General features: G+C 35.3%; 1 protein-coding gene across 1 annotated transcript in view; it reads left to right on the forward strand.

The window, feature by feature from the left end:
* The first annotated feature begins 608 nt into the window (after nt 1-608).
* LOC124455094 overlaps nt 609-13,409 on the forward strand; it is a 36,114-nt gene continuing 23,313 nt past the window's right edge. The window contains exons 1-3 of the mRNA XM_047005835.1: nt 609-856; nt 10,963-11,693; nt 11,792-12,362. Of these exons, the coding sequence (XP_046861791.1) occupies nt 715-856; nt 10,963-11,693; nt 11,792-12,362 (1,444 nt within the window). The 5' untranslated portion in view covers nt 609-714. The remainder of the gene's footprint in view (nt 857-10,962; nt 11,694-11,791; nt 12,363-13,409) is intronic.

Raw genomic sequence — 13,409 nt, forward strand, 5'->3', positions numbered from 1 at the left:
CTGCTGTATATTTAATTAGTAACTGCCGTATGCCATATCGTCAATCCTATTGGTCACACAATGCAGTTTACTGGCTGCCAATATGGTAATCACATGCGAAATAAGATATGTGTGGCACGAAAAAATTCAATGGAGTGGCCCTACTGTATGTTCTATATACTGTGGGGCTACATATTTCTAAACTGTTTTACATATAAGCAGTTGTTGATGACAACTATTTTGAGGTACGCAGTCTGATTAAACCAAATCAACAAATCTCCCTGGCATTTCTGTACAACACAGTATTGTATATTTTATCAGAATACGTGGAGCTGTAAGCCGTGTTCCGAGTTCCTGTTAGTCAAACTATACGATTGACTATAGCAGCAATTATGAATGCAGTGGCCGAGTGGCTGTCATGACCTTATTTGTTTTGCCGCGACCAATGAGCACGTAAGTATTACGTAGTCAAGCCAACATGAGAATTTTAATACAATTGGCTGTGCCTGTCTAATAAAGAGCCAATCAATTACTTTGCTTTGTTTATACATAACTCAAAAAGCAATAGACGGAATCATACGCGAATAGTTTGGAAATAAGTGCACTTCGTACAAGGAGTGTTTTAGATTTTTAACTTATAATTACTAATGTAATTGTAGCATTTTCTTCGTACAAAGAGTGTTTTAGATTTTTAACTTATAATTACTAATGTAATTATAGCATTTTTTTGCGCTCATGGAGCCTTACGCTGATGGGTCAAAGCCTCTAAGCTTTCAAACAGACAAAGATGAGAATCCTAACAGAATACAATCTCAAGCAACAGCGTCTACATCATCCAATCCCAACATCGTTTACCATGATCTGGATAAAGATGTGGGTAAGTGTTTGATTTTAATTTTGTAACACCGGACTTTTCCAATTGTCATTTCTTTCAAATTGTGTATTTACCAAAATCAATTATTGCGTTTTGGAATTTCCGGTTTCGATTTCTGATTCTTATTGATCTATGAAGGATCTCAGTACTTTTATGTTACAGAAATGCAACTCAATCCCAAACACAATTTATTAAGTTGCTGTGAAACTTTACACATGCGTACAATTATAGATGGTAATTCTCTTAGTAAAATTTTTGTTTTGGTTTATTACTGTTTACGATTTATGGAATTTTTTATCGATATTCAAGTATGTCGTAGTTTGCATATTTATAATTGTCTTGATTTCAAAACAAAATTTACCGTCAAGTAAGTTCTTTAAAAACCTATGCAATAATTAGCTTTGTTAAAGTGTTATTGGGTCAAGGAACGCATTACCGTCATTTGTTACGTAGGCAACACCAAAGCAATTTTTCAGCGAAAAATTATTTATGTCTTCAGAAAGTTAATTCCTTTAGCGTTTTTCCAGTGAATGATCACGGAAATATTTGCATTACATAGGAATAGGAATCATGTGGCTTCGCTACTGTGTTTATATCTGTGATAATATTCAGGACTAAGCGATTTGTCAAACTCGATGTAGCTAACGTTTCTACAGCTCGGTGTTAGTTTTCATCACATATGACATTAATGTTGCCTGGGCTCAAACAACGGTGCTTTTAAGCCGAACTGAACGCACACCGGTGCACTGGTTGAGCAGATACGTGGCACTCGATCTACAAGTAATCATGATCCGCAAGAACCAATTTAAGTGCTTTGTCATTTTATGTCCAACTTTTAACATGATTATTTTATATATGACACATTAATATGAATCAAACTATGTACTGAACAAATATGACGAAATCATGCAGCATGAAATATTGCATAATATGCATATAATATAAAACTTGAACATGATTTACGTCATTTTGGCGCGAAAACATTGTTGCGACGACAACAACACGTAGCCGTCATCAATCTGAGTACGATGTTTCGTAAAAAATTCGTAGTGGCGACTACGATGTCTTTTTAAGCAAAGAAAGTAGGTATATTTCTTCATTCTGTAAGAAATTAGTTTACAGTACTATTTTCGAGCATGCAGGCTTTACTTTAAAACCTTTTTGAGTGCATATGTACATTTAAAAGCAAAAAAAAACACCTGTGAACTTTCATGTATTTTGTACGAAAAGTGAACAGTAAAAAAACAATAAATTAGTATAAATATATCGTACATAAAATTTAAAATAGTGAATATTTTTCACTCAAAAGTGTCCTATGTTCCCGCAAAATCAGTATTACCGATTAGTTAATATCATTATACGTCGGTGTTTTTTACAATAAAAAGGCTCGTTCTGTTGTTTATAGCTAAAACTAAATTTTTACGAAGCGACAATGACAACAAACCTCCTCGTGCCATTCCCTTACACGGTCAAACTTCGTACTCGTTGTCGTAGTCGTACTCTTGCTTAAGCTTCTTAATAGCTTGATGCAGCTGGTTAAAATAAAATGGAGACGTGAAGACTCTCGTTTGCATTGTGGTTGTAGAACATACTTCTTATTAGGGAAGCTAAATAATATGAAAAGTCGTTGAAGGAGGTAGCGTTCTGACCTGTTAGCAATGTTTTAGGAAAATTGTATATTGCTCATACATAGTAAGTATATCCAATGTTTGCCACTACTATTTGAAGAACATTTGTACCTCAGTGAGTGTTTTGCTTGCGGGTGTAGATAAAAAGCGGGCGCGGACGACGGACGCGGACGGCGGACGCAGATGTAAGACGAACGTTTGTTTGTACGAACGTCTGTTTGTTGTGGGCGTGAATTGCAAATGATGTATTGTAGGAGTTTGAGAGTAATTTAAACGAGCTTTTTCTTTCAGGATATATTTTTTGACCTCATTATTGAAAGCAATTAAACATGCATATTTCAATTTCAGTCAGTCATATAGAATGTAACGCAATGAAACCTCATTGTATTTTTTTCGTGTTTTGTCAATGGCATTTCACTCATGTTTGCCCTACGTGAGTGAGCCTTGCTTTTCCAATTTTAAAAAAGTCAATCTTATATTACTCAAATCATACGATAAAGAAAATATGTATTAATTGAAACCATAAGTAAGTAAAAGCTTTGCACAAAGAATGTCCTACAGGTAATTTCCTTTTTAAAGATAAGATAAGAATGTTTGTTGAGGTCCCACTTCTCTGCTGGTCCACATTTCTTTAACACAATTCGTTTTAACTTTAAGTCACTGAGGTAATTCTATGTGATAAAAATAATTACTTGCATCCTTAGATACGAACGGTAGTTATACTGCAAAACATGAGTCAATCCTTCTTTTATAGATGAATCGCTAGCGTTATAGTTTCTCACGCATTGCAAAAAGAAAGATTCAAGCAAATAAACAAAGAACTTGTATATAGCTCTTTAGAAATATTAACTGAAAACTATCATAGCGACAATATTTCTATTGCTATGACTGAAAGAATGCAGTGAAACAGAATTTTAAATTTGACTCTAAGTTATACGGAAATTACGACGGAAGATATCATAAAGGCTTTTTGAATGCGTTTGGCTAATATCCATCAAAAATTGTCATATAGCTACAGCAAACATGAAAAACACATCGTCTGCACTCGGAAAATACTCAAACTACCATATTTGAAAAACATGCTTTTCGTCATTTTAAAGTTGTTGTGCTTACCTCAGTTTTGACTTGTCATTAGAACCTGCGTCAGATTTCTGCCGTTTGTCAAATTTCAGAGAAGTGGGACCTCAAAAAATATTCTTATCTTATCTTTAAAAAGGAAATTACCTGTAGGACATTCTTTGCATAAGTGCATGCAAAGCTTTTACTTACTTACGGTTTCAATTAATACATATTTTCTTTATCGTATGATTTGAGTAATATAAGATTGACTTTTTTTAAAATTGGAAAAGCAAGGCTCACTCAGGTAAGGCCAACATGAGTGAAATGCCATTAACAAAACACGAAAAAAATTCAATGAGATTTCATTGCGTTACACTCTATATGACTGACTGAAATTGAAATATACATGTTTAATTGCTTTAAATAATGAGGTCAAAAATATATCCTGAAAGATAAAGCTCGTTTAAATTACTGTCAAACTCCTACAATAAATCATTTGCAATTCCCGCCAACAACAAACAGACGTTCGTACAAACAGACGTTCGTCTTACATCTGAGTCCGCCGTCCGCGCCCGCTTTTTATCTACACCCTTTTGCTTGCTACTTTTGTTCGCATTACGATATATTTCAGAAGAGAAAACACTTTGATCATAAAAGTAAGTTTTATTAAGATAAAAGAAAAACAACAAACGTTGCCCGAACGTACACATGCGCCCGCGATATATTCTTTAACATAGTGAATACTTCATAACAACGTAGTTAAGAATGTTGGGTGTAATTTAGAACAATTTTCATGTTCATGTAATTTTCATACATATTTAATATAAACGACAGCTTTTTTGAAAATAGACATGTTTCGACATCTCCCGATGCCATATTCAGTATGAGTGAAATAATAGGTGATACAGGGTTTATATGAAAGTAATATGATACATAAATTACAACAATAAAAGGAAATAAGATAAATTAATGGGGAGCGTCCGAGCGTATTATAAACTAAATATTGTATTGAATTTAAACTTGCCATTGAATGTGGGTTAGTTTCATAATGGCGTTTCTTTGATTTTAAGGGTGAATGAGGTGTCGGCAGTGTCATGATTTTTCAAAACAAGAGGGTGAATAGTTGGTTTTGCATGATTGACATTTTTAAGAAGGTGTTGGTAGATAAGAGAGTTTTTTCTGTTGTGGTATGTTGATGGATAAATGGCGAGAAGTTTCAAATAATATAGAATTACATCCAGGCGCAATTGAATTCATATACCACCATAGATTTAATTGAATCAGGGATTGGGTCTTTAAATGAGAAAAGGTTTTTGATTTTGAATGATGAAATTAGTCGAATGTCAATATCTGTACAGAAGCGTTTCATAATGTTTGTAAGTCTCATAGGTGTCGAGTAATGTCCGATTTTGTATGGTAATAAAGTATAGAGTTGTTATTTTGGAATTTTCATTTGTGTTGGAATGATCGTCGTGTCAGAGTTTCAGTGTTCAGGTTGAGGTTGTTGCTAGGTTTGTTGTCGAGATATCGTTTTACGGTCTATTAATAAAGTGAAGGGAAAGAGTTTCGTAAAAGAGTGGATGTGATGTTTTTATGTCTCGTTGAAAGCCATTGTTCGTATTGTTAAGTTTGTATGCTCTGTCGATTAGTGTGCGTATAAGTCTGGTTTTGTATGAAATTGTGTGAAACTAAAATAGTTCGTTAGAAGTCCCAGTAATGTTGGTTTGTGGTGTAGATGTTTGTACAGCTGTCGTGAGATTTTGTTAGTAAAATGTCAAGACATGGCATGATCTTGTTGTTCAGTTTCAAAAGAAAATCTAATGTTTGCGTGCTGTGTGTTAATGTAATTATAAAACTTCATGGCCTCAGTTTCGTTAGTAAAAACACAAAAATATCGTCAACGTATCTGCGGTAAATAGTGCCGTTGTAGTTGTTTACACCAGTTTCGTCATGTGACCCATGAAAATGTTAGCAAGTATGGTGCTAAGGGAGAGCCCATCGCAACAATCGTCCGTCTGGTCATAAAATTTTCCATTAAATAAAAATGCGTCTGTGCTGTTGCTATTAAAAACAGTTTGAGGTCTGTCCTGTTTATCCTGAACCTGGGGTTGTGAGGAATATTAAGTCGATTGCTAGGTTGATGGTTTCAGTAAGTGGTATGTTAGTAATAGCTTTCAACGTCGTAGGAGATGAAGAATTTGTGACAAGAAGCCGATGAGCTGAAAGATTGATAGTCATCGAGGAAAGTGAAAGAATCTTTAGTGGAGTGGTCATTGGTATGAGGGTGTTAATAGAGAACTAAGATACTTAGCTAATTTATAATTTTATGCGTTGATTGATGAAACTATCGGTCGTGCAGAGGTGATTGTTCTGATTTCGTTTCAGAAGCTTTAAACCATAGAAGCGTGAAGGAGAACCTCTGGGGAAGATATCATTATAAACTTTGCTGTTAATAGAGTCTTTCTTTAGAAGCTTCCTTAACAGTCGTTGTAGTTTGGCTTCACGTGGTAGTGTGACGTCTTCTTGAGGTAAACTTTGCCGTATTGTTAATGAAGGCAGGTTGATACATTTGACGATCCATGATTACAACGCCGTTGCCTTTGTCCGGTTTGAGAATGATAATGTTTGATTGTTGCGAATGTTTTAAGGATGATGTTTTGAAGTCAGCTGGTGTCGGGTGATAAGATGAGATGCAATGAGTGAGCGATGCGCCAGCTCTGTTTTAAGATGCGTGTAGTCATCTGATTGCGAATGTTGTGTTTTATAGTTTGGTGGATTTTTTGAATGCTGCCAGAATGCCTATTGAGTTGAGTCGCAGGTTTAATGCTGAACCCAAGACCGTTTTTCAGGTTTTACTTCTTCGTCTTTAATTGGTGCGATGATAGATTGGTTATCGTCTCGTTGTGTGTGAATGGTAGGGTTCTGTTCCTCGTGAGATTACTTAGTTTTTCCGATGTGTGGCAATTGCCTTTTGTGGTATTTGGTAATGTTTTTCAGAGCTTTGTTTATAATATTCCAGTCAAGAGAGGATAAATTATTCTTTAAACTTTCTGGATATTTTGTTACTTCATTCGATAACTTCCTTTCTTTCCTCTTTGTTCGTTTTTGATTGCGCTGCGTAATAGTCGTCTGTATCGCAAAGCTATCTTGGTTAAGTTGACATTTGGTAGTGGAAAGCAGAGAAACTTTGGATAACGCCGAGTGAAAGACAATCTTTAAGAAACATAACATTCTTAATTCTGCTTCAAGTTGCTTGGTTTGAAGCTTTTCAAACTTCCGCAATTCTGATAAGGAAACCTTTCTTTTCGTATTTTTAAAAGCAGGTCGTAAATAATGCTTCATAATTTCGTAAAAGCACTACCAATACACATTTAATATAAACGATAACTTTTTTGAAAATAGACATGTTTCGACATCTCATGATGCCATCTTCAGTATGAGTGAAATAATAGGTGATACAGGGTTTATATAAAAGTAAAATGATACATATGGGGACGGGGCGGGTGGCTGAATGGTTAATTGCGTGAGCTGTAAGCCAGACGGCGCAGGTTCAATCCCGGCACATCTGGCAATGTGTCTGAAAACCTAGCCCGGGTTGTGAGGGAAATTTGGTAGAGGAAACTATGTCCTCGGATGGACTGTATCTGCATCTGCAATGTTGCAGCCTTGTCATCCTGTGTCACGCTGATATCAGCGTTGTAGTTGCGTGAAAGGTACGAGTGATTGTAGTCTGATCAGCTGCCTTCACTATAATTTCAGTGACTAGGATGTTCCACTTTGTGTGGAACGCTCATACGTGGAAATTGACGGAGTCCATTACTTACTTACTTAATATGATACATAAATTACAACAATAAAAAGGAATTAAGATAAATTAATGATACACCAAATACCCACAAAAGACAATTACCACACATCGGAAAAAACTAAGTAATCTCGCGAAGAACAGAACCCTACCATTCACACACAACGAGACGATAACCAATCTATCATCACACCAATTAAAAGACGAAGAACTAGAACTCCTGAAAAATGCCTTGGGTTCGGCATTAAACCACTGCGACTCAACTCAACCGACATTCTGGCAACATTCAAAAAAATCCACCAAACTTTAAAACACAACATTTGCAATCAAGAAGACTACACGCATCTTAAAACAGAGCTGGCACACATCGCTCACTCGTACATCTCATCTTATCACCCGACACCAGCTGACTTCAAAAAACATCACATCCTTAAAAACATTCGCAACAATCCAAACATTATCATTCTCAAACCGGACAAAGGCAACGGCGTTGTAATCATGGATCGTCAAATGTATCGTAACTCCTGCCTTAAAATCATTAACAATACGGCAAAGTTTACCCCACTCAAAGAAGACGTCACACTACCACGTGAAGCCAAACTACAACGACTGTTAAGGAAGCTTCTAAAGAAAGACTCTATTAGCAACAAAGTTTATAATGATATCTTCCCCAGAGGTTCTCAACCTTCACGCTTCTATGGTTTAAAGAAGCTTCACAAGAAACGAAAATCAGAACAATCGCCTCTACTACGACCGATAGTTTCATCAATCAACGCATAAAATTATAAGTTAGCTAAGTATCTTAGTTCTCTATTAACACCACTCATACCAGATGACCACTCCACTAAAGATTCTTTCACTTTCCTCGATGACTTCTCATCTTTCAACTCATCAACTTCTTGTCACAAATTCTTCATCTCCTACGACGTTGAAAGCCTATTTACTAACATACCACTTACTGAAACCATCAACCTAGCAATCGACTTAATATTCACTCACAACCCCAGGTTCAGGATAAACAGGACAGACCTCAAACAACTGTTTTTAATAGCAACAGCACAGACACATTCTTTATTTAATGGAAAATTTCATGACCAGACGGACGGTGTTGCGATGGGCTCTCCCTTAGCACCCATACTTGCTAACATTTTCATGGGCTCACATGAACGAAACTGGCTAAACAACTACCACGACACTATTTTACCGCAGATACGTTGACGATATTTTTTGTGTTTTTATTAACGAAACTGAGGCCATGAAGTTGTATAATTACATTAACACACAGCACGCAAACATTAGTTTTTCTTTTGAAACTGAACAACAAGATCATCTGCCATGTCTTGACATTTTACTAACAAAATCTCACGACAGCTGTACAACATCTACATACCACAAACCAACAAACACAGGACTTCTAACGAACTATTTTAGTTTCACACCAATTTCATACAAAACCAGACTTATACGCACACTAATCGACAGAGCATACAAACTTAACAATACGAACAATGGCTTTCAACGAGACATAAAAAACATCACATCCACTCTTTTACGAAACTCTTTCCCACTTCACTTTATTAATAGAACCGTAAAACGATATCTCGACAACAAACCTAGCAACAACCTCAACCTAGACACTGAAACTCCTGACACGACGATCACAACCAACACAAATGAAAATTCCAAAATAACAACTCTATACTTTAAACTACCATACATCGGACATTACTCACGACACACACAACGCAGACTTACAAACATTATGAAACGCTTCTGTACAGATATTGACATTCGACTAATTTTCACATCATTCAAAATCAAAACCTTTTTCATTTAAAGACCCAATCCCTGATTCAATTAAATCTATGGTGGTATATGAATTCAATTGCGCGGGATGTTCCCTGATACATTGGCGAAACTTCGCGCCATTTATCCACCAGAATCAGGAACATACCACAACAGACAAACTCTTATATCTACCGACACCTTCTTAAATCTCACTCATGCAAAACCAACTATTCACCCTTTGTTTCAAAATCATCGACACTGCCGACACCTCATTCATTCTTAAAATCAAAGAACACCCACATTAACAAAACTAACCCTGACCTCAATGTTCAAGTTTTAAATTCAATACAATATTTAGTTTATAATACGCTCGGACGCTCCCATTAATTTATCTTATTTCCTTTTATTGTTGTAATTTATGTATTATATTACTTTTATATAAACCCTGTATCACCTATTATTTCACTCATACTGAAGATGGCATCATGAGATGTCGAAACATGTCTATTTCTGTTGTCGTTTATATTAAATGTGTATTGGCAATAGTGCTTTTAATGAAATTACTAGAGAAATGCTCAAAAGTATTAAAGTAAAGCTTCACAAAATTCCATAAAACATCGCAAAGTTATAATTCAACATACATCAAATGTTTGCCCAATCAATGCTCACTATATTATTTAAAATGTTAACAAATAATAAAAAATCATATGGTGTATTACTTCCTTTGCTCACATAACAATATTTCCAAAAATACATAAGCGTAAAATTAGCCTGCAAACGAGGCATTCTGCAAATGAGGATTTTTCGTGTTTCCTGCCGGTCCCATGTAAACATGGAATAAATTCTGATTTTCATTCCGGTTTGACTTTGTTCCGGTCTCATGTAAACAAGGCCTACGTAGATAGGGTGAAGGCAATTATCAGTTATGTACACAGTAAGAAGCGTAGAGAAAAACCAAAGAACAGGAGGTGTATGAATACATCGAAAGAAGAAAAGGGAAACCTCTACTTGTCTATCATCATGAATGACGAAGTCTTAGCTTTAGTTAGGAAAGTGCTCATTTTTAGATATTTTCATACTAACACTATCTATTCATACGGTTTGGGTTAGTGTAGAAGAGGAATCATGCTCTAGAATGTAGAGGAAAGAGTAATGTGGTTAGACGAAGTAGAAGTTCAGATTGATGTAGAGTGTATGTGGATGGGTTGTAGAAATGAGTTCTTTGTGTTAAATGGCAAAATAATTTCAACTAATATGAAAAGAGAGGATTACAGGACAGTACAAATCCTACATTGTTGTATGGTTTTAAGATAGTGGTAATGGGAATAAGACAGATGACACTGCATGGAGGTTGAGCAAGTAAAGACTCTTTAATCTGTCAGTTCATGAAAAGTTTAGTAGTAAAGATTAGAAACTTTGTCTAAAAGGAAAAAGAGTGAAAAAATATTTTGTTGAAACAAAGCCATTTTGTTTTATCTTCCACTATAAAATATAAACTTAAGCATAAGAAATAGCTACATGCTTCGAAAACTTCAATTTTTCTACACAAAAATTCATTTTGTTAGCACTGCGTTGTTTAAACAAAAGTGCTATATTAAATTAAAAACTACATTTTTCTGTATCGCTTGCCTTTAATCTTAATAGATATATGTTTGCATAATTGATTAATTTTTGACAATTTTGATGATTGGTGCTTAGATTTTACAAAAATTTAATGTCGTTATCCAAATTTTAAGTGTATTTGAGTAAATTTGAGCTACATATTCTTATGAATTTGATTAGTTTTGTTGCACTCACCTCTGAATGTAATACTTTTGTGTCATTTGAAGAATGGCATTCGCAAAAGTGGGAATATCTTGGTCATTCAGTTGAGCATAAAAGTCTGTTGTTAGAATTGTGTGGCAGAAATCCCGGAGCAGATATTAAATATGTGGGCAATGTTCGTGTAATTTTCTCGAAGAAGTTTATGCTCGGCGAAGGAAATAATGAAACCCGTGTTTATCTTGGACTGACAAATGATGGCTACGGTAAAGCAGTGAAACAAATACGTAGAGATAACTACTTCCAGCCTGCACAGCATGAAAAGAAAATTTTAAATGAATTCAATGCAAAAAAGTCGAAATATGTTGTGAATTATTACTTCTTAGAGGAAGATACTGGAACAGAGTATGTTTACTTGATCTTAGACTTATGTGAGGAATCACTGGAGAAGTTTGTGAAAAAATGTAATACTACTATACATGATCTTCAAAAAGCTCTTCCCGATATTCTTAGAAATATTTTGAATGGATTAAATGATCTTCATAGTGGCTCAAATCCTATTATTCATCGGGATTTGAAACCTTGCAATGTTCTCCGTGACGTAGACGGCAAATTTCTGATAGCTGACTTTGGAATTAGTCGAATGTTGAAGAATGGATCTACAACATACAAAAGCAAGTTTAACAGGGGAACTGAATATTGGATTGCTCCTGAATCATATCGTGACGACGAAGATTCAAATGAAGCACGTAATGAAGATTTAAATAAAGCACGTTACAAAAAAGAGTCTGATGTATATGTAAGTGTAAGAATGTTGACATTTACAATGCTCACAGCGAAATTTAGTTTTGTGAGAGTTTAATTTTTCTGTTAATGTTACATTTTTCATTATCTTAGAATGCAGGAATGGTGGCTTATTATGTTGCAACAAAAGGGAAACATCCTTTTGGAACTAAACGGCTTAGACTGGACAACATGTTGAATGGGAAACCTGTTGGTTTAGACGAAATCAAAGATGAAACATTAAAAGACCTTCTGTCGTGGATGTTAAAACTACAACCAGAAGAAAGACCATCTGCCAAAGAAGCCTTGAAACATCCATTTCTTCTGTCGGATGACGACATATTTCACTTTTTATGTAAAGTTGGTGACTTACTGTCAATTAGAAGAAATTATCCCCACTCTAGTCTCGTGCAACAAATTAATATTGAATCTTCAAATTGGAAAAGTCAAATGGATAACGATGTTTATGAATATTTGGTAAATGGAAGAAAGTATGGATCGTCATGGACAGAATGCTTAAGGCTCATTCAAGATATTGGCCAGCATCGGAACGATGGACCACGACCTCTACCACAACCAGAACCATTTTATAAGATTGGCGATTACAGGACGTATTTTGTTGAAACATTCCCCAGTCTCCCTGTTCGGATTCATGCAGCTCTCAGGTCAAATAATGAATTAAAAGGTAAGCATACTAGCTTGAATTTTCTCATTTTTTATTACACTTAATTATGTGATCGTTGTACAACAGCAATTTGATTACATAATATTTTTACGTGATATTGACATCACTTCTTTGCTTATCAGTCTTTATTTACTTAAATTCGAAGAGAAAAAATATTATGAGAAAAAATATTCATTACTACCATAAATATATATTGTAAAAAATTTTAAGATTGTAAAAATGAGCCCTTGATGATTGTGAACTGGCTAGATGACTTCCATTAAAAAGTGCACATCAATCAGACCAAGCCACTTACGACTTAAGACACCCAATTGAGCAAGAATAACACTGCTCCTGAAATGTCGTTTACAGAAAGCAATGGCTATATCAAGTTTTCTCATATATTGTAACACAAACCACTATATAGAGGTCCGAAACTAGAACTCTTAGTCGGTGGGGTAGGGGGTGTTTAATAACGCTGCAGCTGAAACATCGCTTTCAGAACTCAATGGCTGAATCATGTTTTCTCAGATATTGTAGCACTGACCACTGTACAAAAGGTCAAAACTGTAATTTTTAGTGTGGTGCGGGAGGGGATGTTTAATAACGCTGCTGCTGAAATATCGCTTACAGAACTTAATGGCTGTATCATATTTTCTCAGATATTATAGCCCTGACCACTGTATAGAAGGCCAAAATAATAACGTTTAAAAGGGTGGGGGGTCGTGTGTTTAATAACGCTGCTGCTGAAACATCGCTTCCAGAACTCAATGGCTATATCATGTTTTCTCAGATATTGTAGCACTGACCACTGTATAGAAGGCCAAACTGTAACTTTTAGTGGGGTGAGGGAGAGGATGTTTAATAATGATGCTGCTGAATTATCGCTTACAAAACTTATTGGGTGTATCATGTTTTCTCTGATATTGTAGCACAAACAATTATATAGAGGGCCGAAACTAAAATTTTTAGTGTGAGAGGGAGGGGATGTTTGACATTGCTGCTGCTGAAATATCCCTTACAGAAGTCAATGATTGTATCATGTTTTCTCAGATATTGTAGCATGGA

Source organism: Xenia sp. Carnegie-2017, unplaced genomic scaffold (genome assembly GCF_021976095.1).
Source record: "Xenia sp. Carnegie-2017 unplaced genomic scaffold, XeniaSp_v1 HiC_scaffold_3, whole genome shotgun sequence".
In the NCBI taxonomy this organism is placed as follows: domain Eukaryota; kingdom Metazoa; phylum Cnidaria; class Anthozoa; order Malacalcyonacea; family Xeniidae; genus Xenia; species Xenia sp. Carnegie-2017.